The sequence below is a fragment of the Lithobates pipiens genome, unplaced genomic scaffold, assembly GCF_037356315.1.
Source record: "Lithobates pipiens isolate NorthernLeopardFrog02 unplaced genomic scaffold, aLitPip1_a1.2 Scaffold_8, whole genome shotgun sequence".
In the NCBI taxonomy this organism is placed as follows: domain Eukaryota; kingdom Metazoa; phylum Chordata; class Amphibia; order Anura; family Ranidae; genus Lithobates; species Lithobates pipiens.
This window is the reverse complement of record NW_027507903.1, coordinates 588,739,482-588,761,599: the sequence shown is the minus strand read 5'-3', so window position 1 is coordinate 588,761,599 and position 22,118 is coordinate 588,739,482. Positions and strand designations below refer to the sequence as shown.

The following is a 22,118-nucleotide window of genomic DNA, read 5'->3' as shown; positions in this document are numbered from 1 at the left end:
TAATCAAGGATTTGAATGAACAATAGTTACAATTCCTTTTTCAGGCTTGGTTCACACCTATGCATTTTTTGTGCTTTTTTTGCACTACAGTCCATTCAACACGGTTTCCTATGGCACACATTCTGTAGTGTAAATTGCAAAAGCACAAAAAATGCATAGTGTGAACCAGGCCTAAAACAAAGTTCTTGCTGGCACCCTATTCTAGCTGTGACCTTAGTTTACCAAAAATGGTCAATATAGCTCAGTATTTGTATAAAGACACCTACTACAAATGGGCTACCCTAAGGCTGGATTCACACCTATGCATTTTTAGCGCATTTTGCAGATTTGCACTACAGAACGTGTTCCATAGGAAACCATGGTAAATGACCTGTAGTGCAAATCTGCAAAATGCAAAAAGCACTAAAAATGCATAGGTGTGAATCCAGCCTAAAAAGTTTGACAAGGTGTGGTCCAAATCGGGTCCTTCAGGATGATTCCATGGCTCGAATGTAGGATACTTGTGTTAAGGAATCCAATGTACATAACGATAATCAGAAAATGTCTATTTGCTTATGTGTATACATGTTCCCATGCTCCTTACTTATTATTTAGCATACAGATTGACCCTGTTCTGCGGAGCCAAGATGGCGTCTACACCCTACATCCCACGCGTCAGAAGAATGCATTCGAGATAACAGAACCAGCTTCAACCAAACTTCAAGCATCAAGTTTCTTCATTTCTCTTGTATTGTAACCAATAAGATGTACCAATTAGACTGACATAATAATGACGTATCTTTCTGTATAAAATATTAACACCGCCCACCAATAAATCAGTATTTAGAAGTAGCCGAGCTGAACATGTCTCAGAGAGTGTTTACTTCTAATGTGCATGCACATTTATACTTTTTAATTAGGAATAGCAGCAGATAACCAAGAACTAATTTATAGTTCTAATCCATCACAATTGTAACTAAAACCTAGTACATGCTATTCATTTTTTTTCATTCAACCCAGTGGGCTGAATAAAAAATAAATAAAAAAAATGGAAGAGTGCGAGAGGAAGCACTGTACTAACTATGCAATGTTAGTAGGCCCACTGGGGCTATTGTGTCCTGACGGGGACTGTCCCTTCTCACCCCCATGTTAGAACACACACCATTCAGGGCTCTTAGCTATATTGGCTGAGAGAGCTGATTGGGTGCTGAATGGCCGACTTTATTTTGGTCATGCCCCTTCGACTGGCTGCTGTACACAGGAGCCAAATGTATGGTTTCTATTGAACCGGCTGATACTGCCCAATATTTGGCATGTGTTTATGGCCCTTAAAGCAGACGTAAACCCATCCATAAAACCATTAAATTTCCGGCACATGTCGGAAATGTAACACTCCCATTGGTTTTTCTCTCAACCAAACTGTCAAGCCATCCAATGGCTGGTGTCATAACAGATCACATGTGCAGCATCATGGCAGTTGTAGATTAAACAGAGGCAAAGATGGCAGCTTCCTTGACTGAAAATGATAGGGGGATTTACTCCCTCTTTAAATGATGTCACTCCAGGTTTCATGCTGCTTAGAATGTGGGAGAGGAGATTTCTGAACATGGGGTGGTATCCCATCTCTTATTCCTTAAAGTGAAGGGTTTGTTATTTAAAAAAATAAAATAAATTATACTTACCTCCACTGTGCAGCTCATTGCGCACAGAGTGGCCCTGAACCTTGTCGTCTGGGGTCCCTGGTGGCTCTTGTAACTCCTCCCCACATAAGATAACCCTCACGGAGAAGCGCTCTCCCAGTGGGTTACCTTCCGGGCACGTTCCAGAGTCCAGCACGAATGCCAGACTCGGCCCCGCCGCTCACGTCATTGTATTTTATTGACAACAGCGGGAGCCGATGGCTATCAATCTATCAAAACGTAAGCCGAGAACCCCGTGGAGAGACGAAGAGCGCGTCTCCACCGACAGAAATACGGGGCTCAGGTAAGTAAAACGGGGGGGGGGGGGGGGGGGGGGTCACTTAAGGTGAAAAAAACACACACACACATAGGCAGTTGTAGTCTTGTTTTCTACAAAGTTTTATGGTTTGTGCTGCAGGCGCCCTGTGGTCTGCCACCGTTTTGGCCCCTGCGTGGCCTTTTTCTCTGTACTACCTTTTAAAACTTTCAATAAAAAACAAACACATTCATAAACCTTGATAATGAACAAGCTTGTTAAGTAACATACAGAACACCGCAAAAATTTATTGTGCATTTAAGAAATATTACAAAAAGTTAGAAAATGGTTTGCTTGCTGTTTCCCCCTCTGCTTGGTCATCTCGTCCTTCACACAACATCCAGACAAAAATGAAGATTTAAAGAAATTTCATGTATACAAAATACAACGTATTCCCTCATACAGACTAACCATCATCACAGGTCTGACAAATAAGAGACAGGTAAGGCCATAAGGTGGGACAGAGCACAGAGGCTTCCCACTGCGACATCACAATATCCAACAGATGAACAATTAGTCAATTTTTAGCACAGACAGAAGCACAGAAGAAGCAGTCAGAGCTGGGAGTCACTCTGCTGTTGATGGGGCAGTTTAAGGCAATAGACTGTAGCTTTAGATTAGAGGTAGGCCGTTGCTTGACCTCCAGGCCCTACTACATACCCAGCAAGCCTTGATTTGTAGCTCGGCAAGGAGTGGGGGGGGGCTCGGCTCCAGTTTTGATCACACCTACTGGAGGGGAAATTTGGCCACAGGAACAACATGTGCTCCATGTGTAGAAATATACAGGTCAGTCATAATTAAGCCGATGGCCTTCAAAGTGTCGCAAATTAAGATCTAACACAGGGGTCTCAAACTGGCGGCCCTCCAGCTGTTGCGAAACTACAAGTCCCCTGAGGCATTGCATGGCTGACAGTTACAAGCAGGACTCCCACAGACAGAGGCATGATGGGACTTGTAGTTTCTCAACAGCTGGAGGGCCACCAGTTTGAGACCCCTGATCTAACAGAAGGATCATAGTATGAATAGGTGTAGGTCTTCATTATGAGAGCAAAAGGTGGATTATTCTGACATGTTGGTGACAATGTCACACCAAGAACCACACACTGTTACTACATCCTCAACTATAGGACATAGCATGCATGTACTGACTATGTTACTTTCCTTTTAAAGCTAAACTGATATTGGAATTGTCACGATGAATGGCTCCTATTCAGAAGTATCTTATTCACTAAACCAGTGGTCTCCATACTATGGCCTGGGGCCAGATGCGGCCCTTTGCTTGCCTTTATCCGACCCTACTGATGACACTACTCTGCCATCTGACACTGACACCAGTAATGGGTCCCTATTGCTACCTATGATGACCACGAGGGGCCACTATTTCTCCTCCTAATGCCAAATGTGGCAATATTTACTCCCACTGATGTCAGGAAAATTTAATCCCACTGGTCAAAGTCTGGCCCTCCTAGAGTCTGAAGGACAATAAAACGGCCCTTTGTTTGGAAAGTTTTGAGACCCCTGCACTAAACCATCTGGTCATGTCTGTTACTCAAAATACAATACATTCCAAACAGAAGGGGACAAGAAAGAATTGGGGCTTATCGATTGACAGTAAACAATAGTTTGAAAGTATCAAAAACAGTAATTTATTGAATAGGTATAAAACATGGAGGTAAATAGAAGTAACAAGTACTAGACGTCTGTTACTCAGCCTTAAAGCTGGCCATAGATGGTTTGAATCTCGGGTGGTTCAGCAGGGACCGGCTGAGATTTGAACCATCTATGGGCAGGCTGAATTTACCCAAGTTGACCTATCAACTTGGGTACAACCAGCCTGTCAAATTTTACATGCAATTATTTCTAGCGGGTATTATATCTGCTAGCAGCAATCACTGTGTTCTCCTGGCAGGAGGACACAATAGCTCTGTGGGAGGGATTCCCCCATCAACACTGACTGTGTTGATTGGGGAAGCAAGCGATTTTCTTTCCTGCAACCAAAATCGCTCCATCTATAGCCAGCTTAAAAGATTAAGACAAAGGTCTGCTAAGACTACAACAATGTTCTTTTTTTTAGACATCAGTCATGGCCATGGGTTGAACAAGAGGGAATCAATTCCCCCCCATTCAATGCTAACTCTGTGGATAGAAGAGTCTCCAATGCCATCTATTGTAATCAGGCAGCTGCCTAAATACAGCGGCACTGCCTGATATGATTGCATCTGCAGCTACTGTCCACCCATTACATTTCCACCCAGATCAGTCGATCTATAATTGTACTTTTGTCAAGCTGGGTGCTGCTTGCATGGCCACTCACAGCTCCAATTTCAGGCCAAATTTGTAGCCGTCTATGGTGGTCTTAAGAAACAAGTGTGGCTGCATGATGAAAGAATTCTCTGACCTGTGCCATTGTTTCCTTCATCAGTCGGTGTATGTCCACCCTTAGCCATTTACAAAAAGGGGATATTATTTAGTAATTTTATCTATAGTGAATAATAATTGCAAGGTAGGAGGAATATAGCAGGCCTCTGGGGTATAAGCCCTGTCCCAAAGAGAATGGACATTAGGCAAGAAAGGCAGAAAAAGCATTGGAAGATAGAGCTCACTGGAGGTAGATCATCTTATAGGGCAGTGATGGTGAACCTTGGCACCCCAGATGTTTTGGAACTACATTTCCCATGATGCTCCCCTACACTGCAGAGTACATGAGCATCATGGGAAATGTAGTTCCAAAACATCTGGGGTGCCAAGGTTCGCCATCACTGTTATAGGGAGTAGGTCATCTTAGTTGGGCCAAAGTTTGTGGGAAGCCAGCTGTTTCTAGCCTGGTGTATTTTTCACAGATCCCTTGCATTGTTATAATGCACATCCCCCTGCTTCTCTAGGTTGTTGTGGGGTCTTCCAGGTGAACTTTCTGAATGGACTATCCTGCAGTTGTTGAGCTCCACAGGCGACAGCTCGCTAGTGGCTGAATCACAGTGTGAAATGACCTTCATCATGCATGACAAAGAGGTCCTGTGTGGCCCTGACCTGCACTTGTGATATGATCACTATTATAAACATTTGGACTATGGATCCATGGGGTGTTGGTAAGAGCTGTCCTTACCTTATTACCTGAACAAATCATCTCTTTCCTCCATTATATTTAACCTGCTAATGGATGCAACAATATGCCTGCATGAGATGCTTTAGATGCCAGCTGCCTTTCTCCTGAAGCCTAAATTGCAGAATAGCCCCAGGACCCTGACATTACTCAAGTTGAGACCTCAATGTCTTGGAACAAGCAAGCAGCCCAGGGCTCAACTTCCAATTTCTTTAGGCTGGCCATGCACAGTTCGAATCGATTCGAACCATTAATGGGCAGGCTTAATGTACCCAAGTTGATTGATTAATCAACTTGGGTACCAACCAGCCTGCTGGATTCTCTTGCGATTATCGGTAGCGGCTGCTATAGTCGCTAGTGATAATCACTGTCTTTTCCTGGCGGGTACTGCTTCTTCAGCCAGGAGAAAACAATGACCTGGCAGGAGAGATTCCGGTATCAACACTGTCTGTGTTGATGGGGGACTCAAGCAAATTTCTTTCCTGCGACCTAGTTGCAGGAAAGAAATTTACTCCGTTAGGGACGGGCTTAGTTTTAAGTCATGTCCATTAGACGATATACAGTTCTGCCAACATGTTGGCAATGCTGGGCTTTCTGTTAGACATCCCTGCATGATATGCAAACTGTGTCATACATGCAGTCTGAAACCAATTTTAAATTTCTCTAAAAATAAACATAAAAGCTATACAAAACATCAAGCTTTCAAACCATTTTTTTTTAATAAAACATACCAAAAACCATTCTAATTTTCCCTTTCAGAGGGATCCTTCTGTCAGATCTTGGTGTAAAGCACACTGAATGTTTTAATTATGACCTCCCCGTACGCTTGTCATGGCACAGAGAATTTACCCGGCTGGCACAATACGGGTTCTCGTTTAAGACTGATAGATTTAGGTTTTTCAAATTTTGCAGGATTTCATAAGGGCAGGACTTCTGCATTTTAAAATACATTTACTCTATATATATAGAATATGAATATACATATAGACACGCACAAGATAAGCTTGCATTAAGCTTGCTGAGCTATGTACACATGTTGAATGCACAGCAGTACAACAGATAGTATACTAGATATATACAATTAGCTTTCCTTGCAGTCTGTGCTTTGTGGAGGGAGTTGTATGTATATATAGTGGATTATATACACATACACATATAGTGGTCATTGGTGACTGGTATAGAGGACGCAGCCAGGTTTTACTGGTACAAGAGCCCTTATCCTTGTAGTAATGATCTCATAGATAGTGCATTGTGGGGATTTTGGATTTTGTTGGTACGGAGGTAATATCCCCCTCCCCCGTCCAATCCATGTGCTCCCAGAAGGCTCTGGTGTAGCGTTGGCCAATCAGGTGCTGATTAGGTAGTGGACGGGACCTGCACAAAGATCCCCTGCGAGTCCGTACGTGCTAGCTTGCTCGGTGGCTCGAGGGAGCTGGAGGAATCGATATTTAGTGAAAGCTCATGGGTTACTTCCTCATCACTCTCATCATCTTCTTCTTCTTCCTCATCTGGCCAGGCAGAATGAAATAGACAAAAATTAACATGTACAGCTTTTTTCATATACCTTTTAAAAAAAGAATAGATTGTATTTTTTATTAGAGCTCATTCACACGTGTGATGAAGAATGAAGCAATGCTCATGAATGCTCCTATAGCATTTATGAGATAATTGGAAGATGGAATAATGGACTTTAACAGCATGTATAAAAAAATAATACGTTTTATTGATCTACATTAAAATGAATAACATCATACAAAAACAATAACGTCATAAAAAATGTGGTGGGACTACATGTAGTTCCCCTGGAGGGTATAATAAATAGTACTTCCTGTCTGACAATAACTGAGATATGCCCACACAGGAAGTACTATTTATTATACCCTCCAGGTGAACCACATGTATTCCTACACATTTTTTATGACATTGTTTTTGTATGTTATTCATTTTAATGTAGATCAATAAAACTTATCATTTTTTTATACGTGCCTTTAAAGTCAATTATTCCAACTTCAAATTATCTCAGATTATCTAGAATGTAGCACATTTATACTATGGGTGCCCCATTGCCACCTAAGGGCACTGTAATTTAATCAAGTAACCTAATAGTAATAATTTGTTTACGACGTGTTTTTGTTGCATTTATGATGCATTTAAAAAGCTTCAAGAATTCTCGATAATTGTTGCTTTGATAGTGGGAAGTGATATCAGGGTCGGGATAAGGGGTGGGCAGGAGGGGCAGCCGCCCTGTGCATGGTGATATCATGTGAGGTACACTTAATTTTTTTTGGGGGGGGGGGGGGGGTTAGTGTGTTTGCCCTGGGCTCTAGATGTCCTTGTCCCAGCACTGAGTGATATAGAGGACATGATCCACATTTGGTGTGTTTAGATTGTGGAGTGATAGCAGCTTTGTGAATTCTCTGCTAGATGGATTCATATACTTTGACCTTTTTGACACTTGGCTTGGTCCAGCTCAGCTTTGCTGAAACAAGAAGCTTTGTTACAATAATGCTCAATGCCTCTACACCTGCCTGGCACTGTCAGTATTGCTGGCTGGCTTGATTCTTTTGCCCGCACACAGAAGCAAATGGTGCTCTGTACAAACAGGAAGTGACTGGAACCTCTCTGTCCTAGTTCTCTATCTCCCTGTGCATTCTGGGATACAGGAACCTCTCCCCCAATGCCCAGCTAACACTTTATAAATGCGTAATTAACACAACATAAATACTATAGGTGCAGTTATAGCGCAATACCATTGAAATCAATGGAGGTGGCTGACAAGTGTCGATAGCTCATGGAAACGACATGCTGCTTAATTTTTTAACACAACACAGCGCTACCACTCCTGTGTGAACAGCACTTGTGCATCGCATACTAGCTCACTATGAAATACTTTCCTTAGAATCAAGTCCTACAGCGGCGCCCACACACTGCTGACGCAGATGACATCTTCCCAGTACGCAGGCGCTGTGATTGACCGCAACCGGGATGCCGCCACTCTGTGCATGCGTGCGGGAGCCGCTGGTCACGGCACAAGCCTTGAAGAAACGTCACGGGTGGGCGTTCCTTTAGAGCGCATCCACCGATGACGTAATAGCTGGCGTATATAGTAAATATCGTCTAAAATGGTGCAAGTTTAGGAGATATTTACAGTACCTACAGGTAAGTCTTATTATAGGGCTTACCTGCAGGTACAAACAGTAAAAAAAAAAAAGAGGTGGACATCTAAAGCTCTGGGGCAAATGTATGAATGTTTATGCCCTGTATTATACACACAGAATCCTGTGAGACAGATATGTACAATTCTAGATACTATATATGCAATCAGGCTCTGCCTAGAGTCACATAGTGAAGCTGCACAACATTTCTTAAATGCTCCAAGACCTCTATGACCCAATAGCCCTCCACATTCCATTAAAGAGATATTAAACCCAAATCTTTAGATGTGTTGGTGGCATTAGTTTTCTTTTTTAAGTCTTTTCCCTCTATCTTCACCTGGTGATCTGGCCAGTAACACAGCACATGTATTAGAGTGCCTACAGCATCATACAGCATGGAGACATCTTTGGACAGCAGCATCAGGGTCGGCACCAGCATAAGGTTGTTTAGAGAGCCTCCTTGGGACACCAGGATAGGAGGGGTGGAAAAATCAGATCGCCAGCCACTTGCTGGGGATTCCGATATCTACCCATTCCTGCCACCTGTACACACCAGCGTTTGTGCTGGGAGAGGATTGCACAGCACGCTCCCAACCGGGCTCTCACTGAGAGACCCAGGTCTTGCACTAACACCCGTCAGTGGTAAATGGTTATCTCAACCCTCTAACTGCTACATCTGGAAAGCAGGTATTATTATTGCAAAAAAAAAAAAAAAAGTATTGCTTTCCAGATCACAGGTAAAAATAAATGAAAGAGCCAGGGTATGCCCAATTGGCTCTGTTTTGTATCTCGTTTTTTATACAAACGCAATAAAAATAATTTTGAAAAAAATTTAAAATAAAGGAAAGAAAGCCTAAAAACAGAAAACTAATGCAGACATCACACCTAAGAATTGGTGAGCTACAAAGTAATAAATGTTTGCATTTGGTTTTAGTACCACTTTAAAGTGGTTGTAAACGCTTACAAACCACTTTGACCTACAGGTAAGCCTAGATATTAAGGCTTACCTGTAGGTCCAAGAAATATACGGTTTAGGAGATATTTGCCCGAAGACAGGCACCGCTGCCGCGCGTGTCGGCTCCCGTGTGCATGCGCGGGAGTGACGTCATCGCGGCTCCACCGAATGACAGCGGCGGAGCTGCGAGACTCCACCGAAAAGATGGATGCGCCGGACTACAGGGGACAGCGGTGACATCGCTGGCTCCTGTGTCAGGTAAGTGACACATAATGGACTACTATGCGATGCATAGTAGTCCATTATGCTTTGCCTTTGCAGGGAATGAAAGAGGAAGTAAACCCATCAGGGTTTACTTCCTCTTTAAAGCCCTGTCCACAGTGAACTAACATGACATATATACTTAGCTCATGTAGAAACCGTCATCCATTCCTCCTGTCAGTAGTTGCACACTTACCCTTGTCCTGATCCATGGGTTGTGATGAGCTGCTCACATTTGCAAACTAAAAAACAAGACATTACTCTTAGGTAAAAGGTAGAGGGTATACGGGAGCGTACAAGTTTATATGATGTTTGCCAACATTTGAGGCTTCAGTGCGGAGCAGCTGTGGACCTTACCTCTCCCATGACAGCGATGGGGGTCTCTCCCCGGGCCTGGGCCACCCTATGCTCTATCAGATAGTACATGTACTCGTCATACAGCAGGCGGATAAGATGGAAGGAGCCAAAGCTGGCCGCACTGCGCAGAGTGAGATCTCGAATCACCATCGAGCTGGAAATGAAAACAGAAGAGTCTGTGTCACGTCACATGACTGGTTCTGTGTCCAATCATATCTCTCCCTCACACTTCACAACTACAGCACAACAGAAAATGAAGGGAAATCTCAGAAAGGAACAAAAACACTTTTTTAAGTATGTCTGGAAATTGGCAGGTTTTTTATTACTGTTTAACCAGCGAAGAGATTTAACCTCACTTCCAGTCTGGTGCCGATGGGTCAGGAAAAGCAGATAAATCTGCCCAACAAGGATCCAGACAGCAAAAAACTTGTCAGAGCTTCTATCCTTTCCACCCTCTCTACAAAACAAATGCCTTATTTTTAAACCGTAATCTCCCACCTGTAGAAGGACCACTTAAGGAGGAAGAGTTTGGCAGCCTTGGAAAAACCGGGTGATCCTTGATGTGGCTTCAGCACTTGGGAGACAACACTGTCCAGCCACTCAGCCCACTGCTCCAGTGAGCTCTGCTGTTGTAACGTTAGCTTAAAGTCCTGCTCCAGCCGATGGACAACGCGATCCGCGCAGCGACACACCCAGGACGCCTGCTCCTGAGGAGAGAGGACACAGTTTGCTTCAGTGCTAGAGGACAACCTCAGAGACATGGCTTGTACAGAAACACGAGAGGAAGAATGTAGGGGAAGAGAGGAGAAAGTGTACTTCAGTGCTGGAGGAGAGCACCAGAGATACGGGATATATAGGAAGAATAGAGAGGAGACAGTGCTTCAATGCTGGAGGAGAGTATCAGAAATACAGCATAGAATAGAGAGACAGTGCTTCAGTGCTGGAGGAGAGCAGCAGAGATATGGGATATATCCGAAGAATAGAGAGGAGACAGTGCTTTGGTGCTGGAGGAGAGTACCAGAGATATGGCATGGAATAGAGAGGAAACAGTGCTTCAGTGCTGAAGGAGAGCACTAGAGATACAGCATAGAATAGAGAGGAGACGGTGCTTCAGTGTTGGAGGAGAGCACCAGAGATACGGCATGCATAGCAAGTAATAGAGACCAGACAGTGTTTCAGTGCTGGGAGGAGAGCAGCAGAGATATGTGATATATCAGAAGACTAGAGAGGAGACAGTGCTTCGGTGCTGGAGGAGAGTACCAGAGATATGGCATGTATAGGAAGAACAGAGGGAAGACAGTGTTTCATTGCTGGAGGAGAGTATCAGAGATACGGCATGGAATAGAGAGGAGACAGTGCTTCAGTGCTGGAAGAGAGCATCAGAGATACAGCATAGAATAGAGAGACAGTGCTTCAGTGCTGGAGGAGAGCAGCAGAGATACGGGATATATAGGAAGAATAGAGAGGAGACAGTGCATCAGTGCTGGAGGACAGCACCAGAGATACAGCATAGAATAGAGAGGAGATAGTGCTTCAGTGCTGGAGGAGGGCAGCAGAGCTACGGCATGCATAGCAAGAATAGAGAGGAGACAGTGTTTTATTGCTGGAGGAGAGTATCAGAGTGATACAGCATGGAATAGAGAGGAGACAGTGCATCAGTGCTGGAGGACAGCACCAGAGATACAACACAGAATAGAGAGGAGACATTGCTTCAGTGCTGGAGGAGAGCAGCAGAGATACGGGATATATTGGAATAATAGAGAGGAGACAGTGCTTCAGTACTGGAGGAGAGTATGAGATATGGGATGTATAGGAAGAATAGAGAGGAGACAGTTCTTCAATGCTGGGGGAGAGTATCAGAGATACAGCATAGAATAGAGAGACAGTGCTTCAGTGCTGGAGGAGAGCAGCAGAGATATGGGATATATCAGAAGAATAGAGAGGAGACAGTGCTTTGGTGCTGGAGGAGAGTACCAGAGATATGGAATGTATAGGAAGAATAGAGGGAAGACAGCATTTCATCGCTGGAGGAGAGTATCAGAGATACAGCATGGAATAGAGAGGAGACAGTGCTTCAGTGCTGGAGGAGAGCAGCAGAGATATGGCATGCATAGCAAGAATAGAGAGGAGACAGCGCTTCAGTGCTGGAGGAGAGCAGCAGATACGGGATATATCGGAAGAATAGAGGGAAGATTGTGTTTCATTGCTGGAGGAGAGTATCAGAGTGATACAGCATGGAATAGAGAGGAGACAGTGCATCAGTGCTGGAGGACAGCACCAGAGATACATCATAGAATAGAGAGGAGATAGTGCTTCAGTGCTGGAGGAGGGCAGCAGAGCTACGGCATGCATAGCAAGAATAGAGAGGAGACAGTGTTTTATTGCTGGAGGAGAGTATCAGAGTGATACAGCATGGAATAGAGAGGAGACAATGCATCAGTGCTGGAGGACAGCACCAGAGATACAACTCAGAATAGAGAGGAGACATTGCTTCAGTGCTGGAGGAGAGCAGCAGAGATACGGGATATATTGGAATAATAGAGAGGAGACAGTGCTTCAGTACTGGAGGAGAGTACGAGATATGGGATGTATAGGAAGAATAGAGAGGAGACAGTTCTTCAATGCTGGGGGAGAGTATCAGAGATACAGCATAGAATAGAGAGACAGTGCTTCAGTTCTGGAGGAGAGCAGCAGAGATATGGGATATATCAGAAGAATAGAGAGGAGACAGTGCATTGGTGCTGGAGGAGAGTACCAGAGATATGGAATGTATAGGAAGAATAGAGGGAAGACAGCATTTCATTGCTGGAGGAGAGTATCAGAGATACAGCATGGAATAGAGAGGAGACAGTGCTTCAGTGCTGGAGGAGAGCAGCAGAGATATGGCATGCATAGCAAGAATAGAGAGGAGACAGCGCTTCAGTGCTGGAGGAGAGCAGCAGATACGGGATATATCGGAAGAATAGAGGGAAGATTGTGTTTCATTGCTGGAGGAGAGTATCAGAGTGATACAGCATGGAATAGAGAGGAGACAGTGCATCAGTGCTGGAGGACAGCACCAGAGATACATCATAGAATAGAGAGGAGATAGTGCTTCAGTGCTGGAGGAGGGCAGCAGAGCTACGGCATGCATAGCAAGAATAGAGAGGAGACAGTGTTTTATTGCTGGAGGAGAGTATCAGAGTGATACAGCATGGAATAGAGAGGAGACAATGCATCAGTGCTGGAGGACAGCACCAGAGATACAACTCAGAATAGAGAGGAGACATTGCTTCAGTGCTGGAGGAGAGCAGCAGAGATACGGGATATATTGGAATAATAGAGAGGAGACAGTGCTTCAGTACTGGAGGAGAGTACGAGATATGGGATGTATAGGAAGAATAGAGAGGAGACAGTTCTTCAATGCTGGGGGAGAGTATCAGAGATACAGCATAGAATAGAGAGACAGTGCTTCAGTTCTGGAGGAGAGCAGCAGAGATATGGGATATATCAGAAGAATAGAGAGGAGACAGTGCATTGGTGCTGGAGGAGAGTACCAGAGATATGGAATGTATAGGAAGAATAGAGGGAAGACAGCATTTCATTGCTGGAGGAGAGTATCAGAGATACAGCATGGAATAGAGAGGAGACAGTGCTTCAGTGCTGGAGGAGAGCACCAGAGATACAGCATAGAATAGAGAGGAGACTGTGCTTCAGTGCTGGAGGAGAGCAGCAGAGATATGGCATGCATAGCAAGAATAGAGAGGAGACAGCGCTTCAGTGCTGGAGGAGAGCAGCAGATACGGGATATATCGGAAGAATAGAGGGAAGATTGTGTTTCATTGCTGGAGGAGAGTATCAGAGTGATACAGCATGGAATAGAGAGGAGACAGTGCATCAGTGCTGGAGGACAGCACCAGAGATACATCATAGAATAGAGAGGAGACAGTGCTTCAGTGCTGGAGGAGAGCAGCAGAGATACAGGATATATCAGAAGAATAGAAAGGAGACAGCGTTTCAGTGCTGGAGGAGAGCAGCAGAGATACAGGATATATCGGAATAGAGAGGAGACAGTGCTTCAGTGCTGGAGGAGAGTACCAGACCCATAGCTTGTACAGAGACATAGGAGACAGTGCACTTCAGAGCTGATGGTCAAACACCAGAAATACACAAGAGGCAAAGAGTGGAGGAGTGAGTAGACAGTGCATGTCTGTGCTAGAGGAGCAACCCAGAGACATGGCTTGTACATTGACACACATGAGACAGAGAGTGGGGGGAGAGGAGGTAGGACTCTTCAGTACTGGAGGACAACCCCAGAGACATGGCTTGTACAAAGACAAGGAGGCGAGAGGAGAAAGCATGCTTCAGTGCTAGAGAACAACAGAGATAAGAGACAGCATTTCTGTACTGGAGGGCAACCCCTAAAGACACAGCTTGCACATCGGTCTACAAGAGGCAGAGAGGGGAGACAGCATCCATCTGTGCTGGAGGACAACCCCAGAGACATGGCTTGTACAAAGGTGCACAGAAAAAAAGAGTGGGGGGAGAGGAGGCAGGACAACCCCAGAGACATGGCTTGTACAGATGCATGGATGGGTAAGAGTTGGAGGGAGAGGAGGCAGTGCTCCTGTGGACTGGAGGACAACATTAGATACATAGCTTGCACATTGGTATACAAGAGGCAGAGAAGGGAGACTGCGTCCATCTGTGCTGGAGGACAACCCCAAGAGATATGGCTTGCACAAGAGATGCACAGGTGACAGAGCGTGAGGGGAAAGGTGGCAGGACTCTTAGGTACTGGAGGACAACCCTAGAGACATGGCTTGTACACAGACATGTGGATGGGCGAGAGTTGGAGGAAAAGGAGGTAGTGCTCTTTTGTACTGGAGGACGGAGACATGGCTTGTACAGAGGTATACAAGAAGAGGATAGAGGAAACAATGTGCGTTCATGGTAGTGAACGACCTCAGAGACATGGCTTGTACAAAGACACACAGAAGGCATAGGATGGAGGTAAGAAGAGACCATACTTCAGTGCTGGAGGGCAACACCAGAGACACACAAGTGGCAGAGAGTAGACTGTGCTCTTCAGTGCTGGAGGATAATCCCAGAGAATTGGCTAGTACAGAGGTATATAATAGGCAGAGAAAAGAGATAGTTCACTCCAGATTTGGAGAACCACACCAGAAACACATTACTTCCCATTGTGAGACGACACAGAAGGACGTGAGAGTGCTGAATACTTGACAGAAGAAGTAAGAGGTGAAGATTAAAAAAAAAGACAGAATTGAGGCTACCTGCACATTGGTGAAATCTACACGGTTCAGGTCACTTAGCATCTGGTTGATCTGAGCGGTATTCTGCAGCACAGCACGGGCGGCCTGGGCCAGGTGATTTAGTGATGTATAGCGCCGCAAAGTCTGAGCAAATGCACTTGCAGCACCAACCTAAAGACAAATGGAAAATAAACTGCTTCAGCATGCTATTTTTTTTTTTTATGTCTTTAGTGCCAACATTTCCAGTGGCACTGTAGAAAATAGGATTAGGAAAAAGAAATAATACAGGTACATAATAACATGAAATATCAGCTACATTCAGTGTAGTACTGCATATAAAACTTCAGATCACTGAGATATTAAAGTGTTTTTTTTAGTAGAGTAGGAGGGTTAGAACCCCTATCAGCTTACTTTTAGTGCCTGTGTCCCTGTTGCAGATTTATTATCACTTCCTGTCTCTTGAAGCGGAGTTCCGTGTGTTTTTGTGTTTATTAAAAGTCAGTAGCTACAAAAACTCACCTGTCCCACGATCCAGCGATGTGGCCAACCAAATCCTCGCCTCTCCCCGGCATTACAAGTGTGGGCACCCGGCTGTGACAGCTAGTGACTTCACAGCTGCATGTACACTGTTTTCAGGGAGGGGGAGAGTCACCTAGGTGGCCAGAGCAGAGGTGGGAGAGCAGGTACCTGTCAAAACGAGGTACCTGCACCCCCCCCCCAACAAAAAAATAATGAAATGCCAAATATGGCATGGGGGGGGGGGGGGGGGGGGGCTGGGGAGTTTTACTGTGTAAAGTGGAACTTCCCTTTTTAGGTGGAGCTCCACTTTAAACTGTTATCGCCAAGACAGTAAGGGAGGGAAAATCCCCAGCTAGTATCAAAAGCCCAACAGGGGTTGCAATCCTCCACTCTATCCAAAATAAAGACTATATATTTTATCTACATGAGAGGCAATATCTTCACCATCTCTAACACAGGACTCTGGCAGTGGCTCATGTTACCAGAGGAGTTATGTTTAGGCACCGCTGTCCAGTCTGCATCTCTGCCTGAACAGTAAACCTGGCAACTGGAGAAACATATGACCATAGTCAAGAAACTAATCACATGAGCCACCTCTTGAAGAGAGAAAAATGTGTTCCATTCATGGAGAAGTTTGTTTCACGTTGAAAGGATTTTATGTAATCATCCACTCTTGAGCGTGACATAGTTGCAATCATCTTAATTTCTTCTGATTTGCAGTTCCATCATTAACCACTGGGAGCACCACTGAGAATAGGGAATGATTCCTGTTCATCTTACCTTCACTCTGACCATCTCCTCTGGAATATTCATCATTGCACTTGTTAACCAACTCTCTAGACTTTTGGCAAAGTTCCGGATGGCCTGTGTCAGGGCACCTGAGGAAACAAAGTTTGGGAAATTGCTACCTGCAAGTCATGCTAGAAAACGCAACATATTACAAAAAATACCTACAGCCACTTAAAGGAAACCTGTCAAGAGAGAAACATTGAGGCTGACACTGCTGACCTTTTTTTCTTTAAATAGTTTCTGCCTGTCATGCTGATCCTGTGGCTTCATCAATCTACAAAAAATATGCAGATAAAGACTTCTGAGTTTTCTAATCTGCATACATATGGTCAGCGAAGCAAAGCAGCCAGGTAAGCATTTACAAAAGGAGGTCAGTCGTGGCAGACACATATTTCTCCTATGACAGATTCACTTTAAAAGATCCCTAAAAATGCTAATCTTGTAGCTAAATGCTGCACGTGAATGTGATTAGGAAGTGCGGTTTCTGAATTAGTAACACCTTGGGCTGTGCAGTCACTGGCAGTAAAGCTAGTACCATCTGGACATGCAAAGATTTAATCGCCCACATCTTTTGGAGTTGTCCTGCAACATCTTTTGGAGTTGTCCTGCAACATCTTTTGGAGTTATCCCGTCACATCTTTTGGAGTTGTCCTGCAACATCTTTTGCAGTTGTCCTGCCACATCTTTTGGAGTTGTCCCGTCACATCTTTTGGAGTTGTCCTGCAACATCTTTTGGAGTTGTCCTGCCACATCTTTTGGAGTTATCCTGCAACATCTTTTGGAGTTATCCCGTCACATCTTTTGGAGTTGTCCCGTCACATCTTTTGGAGTTGTCCTGCAACATCTTTTGGAGTTGTCCTGCCACATCTTTTGGAGTTGTCCTGCCACATCTTTTGGAGTTGTCCCGCCACATCTTTTGGAGTTGTCCCGTCACATCATTTGGAGTTGTCCTGCAACATCTTTTGGAGTTATCCTGCAACATCTTTTGGAGTTATCCTGCAACATCTTTTGGAGTTGTCCTGCCACATCTTTTGGAGTTGCCCCGTAATTACTTACTTTTGGACGCAAGGCCTCCAATTCATCTTTATGGTGATAGCCATTTTGGTGCTTTGCGAGTTAAGAGGCTGCTTGCTGGGTCTAGTGGAGCCCTTAGCCCCCCGCAAGGTCATGAGAGTGCTTTGTTGTTAAATTAGGCTAGAAAACGTATAGTTTTCCACTGGAGATCATTTAGTCCCCCGTTCCTACAGCAATGGAAATCTCTGGTTCACTCAATGATTCCCCTGTACAAGGCTTCCTACAGTGGTAGAGATTGTCCAACTAAATTTGACAAAGTCTGAAACCCGTGGTTAGAGCACCCAGACACTATTACACAACCATCAGTGTGACCATCCCCCTAAGGTCCTTTTACTGGTGTCTTGCGCCCTTTTATTAGATTCTCTGGAGGTGTTACCTCCTAACTGCGTCTCTCTTTGAGGGATGGTGCCCCTCATTTATTTACTCAAATTTCAGCCTCTATTGTGGTGGAAGCTTGAAGATCTGCCGTTATCCCTCCTGTCCTATGGTGGTAAATGCATTAATGCTTCCTAATCATATCTTACCACGGAGCCAAAATGCACCCCTCAAATGGTAGTTGAAGCACCCTACTTAGTCTATAATTGCGGACCTATATCTATATTGAGCGTAGCTTTTTTTTATTGCTTTTTTTTTTTTTCTGGCAGTGGTTTTCTGTACTGCCTTTTGTTGCGAACCTAAATATTCAATAAAAATTGAATTTATAGGAAAAAAAGGATTTAGTTCCCTTAGTTATAGGGAGCTTTCAGCTCCCATTGAAGAGGACCCACAATGCCTAGCGTAAGCCCCCACAATTAGAAGAGGCATGCACAGCTCACTATCAGCTAGGTAATGTTTCCTATTAGGTAAATAATGATAGGTCATCTTTAGCTACTGAACTTTGTGCTAAGTTTTTATGTGCCTGGATTGCTATTACTATTTTCTGGCTACAAGAAAACACTCACTGGGAATTGGACGTAGCACATCCGGGATGAGAGTCTCCACAAGGCCCTGGTATAGCAAGTGGTCACAGTCCCGGCTCCATTTCAGCAAAGGCTCATACTTTGACAAAAGCACCAAACTGTCCTTTGGCAAACGTTTCTCTGCTTCATCATCTCTGTAAGGTGAAAAAGAAAGGGATCATTGTAGAGGTATGGAAACATAGCTATGGAGAAACAGTGGGGGAGCGGGGAACTGGATAAAGGAGCTATTGAGATACAAAGGTGTCTGGTGGTTGTATTGATACGCACACAGGGCTGTCGCTGTGCTGAGTCTGGTTGAACCTCCAAAATTTTTTCCACAGGGTCTCCACCAGGGTGAACTGAAGATTCACCACCACGTCCACTATAGCCTGTGGCACACGAGAAGTCATTAGTAAGACAAGTTTCTCTTAATTAAAGGCAGTTCTGCTAATCAGATATCAGTGGAACGTAAAGCAAGGAGCACAGCATACATTTACCTAAATAAATATGGCCTTTTTATAAAAATAAATAAATAAATAAAAAGTAGAGTGGTTGCCCATAGTGACCAATCAGATGTGTGTTTCTTTTTCACAGGTAATAAACAGATGAAACCTGATTGGTCATTCTGGGCAACAAATCCACTTTTGTTCTCATTCTTCTTTATTCCTGCTTTAATAAGTAGGAGTAGAAGTCTGGACTATATGTATTCTTCTCATAGTCATAGTGAATTCTAGATCCCAGAAGTCCAGATCTCCTCACTCTCAAAAAACTCCAATCCTGTTTTGGAAGCACCAGCAGCATCACCGCAGAAGTCAACCATTCAGAGACATTCATATGGCTGATTGGTAGATCAAGAGTATGGAGGTAAGTGTATTTCACAAAGCACATCCATTTCTCCCATTCCAACAATCCTTTTTTTGTGAAGCTCTGTTACAGAGATACAATTAGAGCAGCCTTTCTCAACCTTTTCAACATTGAGGAACCCTTGAATTAACCTTCCATTCTCAGGGAACCCCTACTAAAAATGACTATCTACAACTCAGGATACATTAGTGTGATGGTCAGTGGGAAGAACGCTCCTTACGCTTGTGGTCATTGGGAAGAATTACCTCCTTACAAATAGCTAAAAAGATCAATGGTGTCAATAGGAACTTGATGAATTCCTGGAATTCAGCTTTGAGTGTGTTTTATGGACAGAAAGGAGAAGGTCCAGAGTCTAGTCCATAATTAAAAAAAGAGGAAAAGATGCAATCACTTACCTCACAGTGCTCTCGATAAAGCAGCTGGAAGGCCTTGATGTCAGCCAAAAGGACTCCATCAGGAAGTGGTTTTTCCTGTAGGTCTATGTCTGAAAACTCAGGCAGAGTCCGGGAGGCATCTGCACAGAAGACAATGGGGGATTTTCAGGAATTGGCGATGTATGTACATGGGAGAGAACTCATTATCCATCGCCTACCTAGGAACTGCTGGTACTGTTGAACCTGGGAGCTGATATCTGAAAGGCCAGAGGGTGGCTGCTGGGCTCCTCCTATCCCATTACTCATTCCTTCCATTTTCTGAATGGGCTTCATCCTTGGAGAAACAAAAGTTGTCAGATACACAAAGTTGCACTGGTAAGCATGGAAAAAGTTAACAAAGTATGTTAGATTTGCTTTTAATTTAACAAATGGCCTATTCAGCTCCCCCTACCCCTACTGTTTGTCAGAGCCCTTACTTTATTACCTTTTTAAGAACTGCAACAGTCAATGTCGGAACATATACAGGGTCAATGACTTGCTCCCTCTCCTCCATGACAGTGTTTGGGTGAGGCATTTGGTTTCTTGGGTCAGAGCTCTACATCCTGGGGGGAAGTGAAGGAGTTCATATACTCCTCTCTACCAGGAAGCAAAGGTTATTTCAAGAGCACTAATAGAAGAAGCAGAAAAGCACAGGGAACATGGGTAAAACTGGACAAGGATACCCCTATCAAGAGAATCTATTATCGTTCTGAAAATGGGCAAACTGACAGAATCTCTTGAACCACAATTTGTAGTTGACTACAGGGATTGTACTAATACTCACAATGTTACCACAGTTCACTTAAAGTGATTCTAAGACAATAAAGCTTTATTTATTTTTTTAAATAACAAACATGTTAAAAGGTACCTGCTCTGTGCAACAGTTTTGCACAGAGCAGCCCCCAAACCTCCTCTTCTGTGGTTCCCGCCGGCGCTCCTGCCCCCCCCCCCCCCCTACACCAAGTGCCCCCATAGCAAAGTACGTGCTCGCTCCTGAGCCAGCTCTGTGTGTCCATAAGACATACAGAGAGCAGCTCGCCCCCGCTCCCTTCTCACTGGCTGTGATTGAACCTACATACAGCACCCTGCTGGCCTCTCCCACCATCCATGACCTGCGTGCATTGCATAGAGATACAGAGAGATCCAGTGATTATGTCACTGGGTCTAAAATAAGATATGTAATGAAAATGGAAAGGTTCTCTTTAAAAATGTCATTAGCATTTTGATGTGGAAGAAGAGAGGAACCAGGGAAGGCAAAATATGGGTAGATTAAACCAGCTTTAAAGGACAACAGACACAGAAGAGGAGCAGGAATCACTAATGACTGATCAATGAGTACTATGAATACCACAGAGGGAGGAGACTGTAGAAGATTACCTCTGTTTCTGGGAGAATGGCTGTTGCCGCATAGCAAGATGCTGCTGATCCTCCATGAGCCGCAAAAGGGGAGAGCTGGCTTTTATGCGGAGCCCATAGTAGTGATATTTGGAGTTTCCTCTAGTAAAAAGAAATAATAATGTTAGTCTTAACATATATAAAGAGCACACATCACAGTGAGGACTCTGCGCTTCCTGTGCACTTCACAGTGCAGGACTGTGTGTTGCTTATGTATACTGCAGGACTGAGCACTCCCTTTGCACATCACAGTGCAGGACTGAGCACTCCCTTTGCACATCACAGTGCAGGACTGAGCACTCCCTTTGCACATCACAGTGCAGGACTGAGCGCTCCATATGCACACTGCAGTGCAGGACTGTGCGCTCCATATGCACATCACATTTATTTAAGAGTCATAGGGGTTGATTTACTAAAGGCAAATAGACTGTGCACTTAAGTGCAGTTGCACTCCGCAGGTGCAGTTGCTCCAGAGCTTAGTAAATGAGCAGAAGCTCTGCTGACTCTCATCATCCAATCATGTGCAAGCAAAAGTGCTGTTTTTTTTTTCCTTGCACGTGATTGGGTATTCTTTGCAAAGTGAATGTTTACCTCATTTACTAAGCTTTGGAGCAACTGCTCTTGCAGAGTGCAACTGTCTATTTGCCTTTAGTAAATCAAACCCTCAGTTTTTAGTCTGTACCTGGTTCCCAACCGTCGAGTGCGCAATCCCATGAAGACTGAGCGGATAAGCTTTCCAAAGGAAGCAGCATTGACTGGCTCCAGCTTCTGCTCCTGGCAGTGCAGCAAATAGTGGCAGTAAAGAGTGCTGCGTGGGAGGCTCACTCCCTCTGCCGTCTCATAGTTGTCCAGTAGCCACTGCACCTGGTACAGAAGAAACGACAGTCACACAGAAAGTAATAGGAGGATCCTTAACAAAACAATGCATTTTTACTTATCACTGCACCATTGGGCTGCATAAATACTCATGGATGCAATGTGTAAAAGCATCAACCATACACCCATGCCCTGCCATATATAGATGCCAGTGTTGGCTAACCTTTAAATACACACTGCTGTGTGCAGAGTC

At 44.3% G+C, this 22,118-nt stretch overlaps 1 protein-coding gene across 2 annotated transcripts in view; it reads right to left on the bottom strand.

The window, feature by feature from the left end:
- Nucleotides 1-2,197: 2,197 nt before the first annotated feature.
- The window catches only part of RFX1 (regulatory factor X1), a 72,841-nt gene continuing 52,920 nt past the window's right edge, over nt 2,198-22,118 (bottom strand). For both annotated transcript variants that reach the window (XM_077470444.1, XM_077470445.1), the window contains 12 exons: nt 21,732-21,913; nt 21,032-21,151; nt 19,834-19,949; nt 19,637-19,755; nt 18,666-18,766; nt 18,381-18,532; nt 16,357-16,454; nt 15,079-15,228; nt 10,301-10,509; nt 9,803-9,956; nt 9,642-9,687; nt 2,198-6,582 (listed from right to left, as the gene is read on the bottom strand). In XM_077470444.1, coding sequence (XP_077326570.1) covers nt 6,431-6,582; nt 9,642-9,687; nt 9,803-9,956; nt 10,301-10,509; nt 15,079-15,228; nt 16,357-16,454; nt 18,381-18,532; nt 18,666-18,766; nt 19,637-19,755; nt 19,834-19,949; nt 21,032-21,151; nt 21,732-21,913 — 1,599 coding nt within the window. In that variant the 3' untranslated portion in view covers nt 2,198-6,430. The remainder of the gene's footprint in view (nt 6,583-9,641; nt 9,688-9,802; nt 9,957-10,300; nt 10,510-15,078; nt 15,229-16,356; nt 16,455-18,380; nt 18,533-18,665; nt 18,767-19,636; nt 19,756-19,833; nt 19,950-21,031; nt 21,152-21,731; nt 21,914-22,118) is intronic.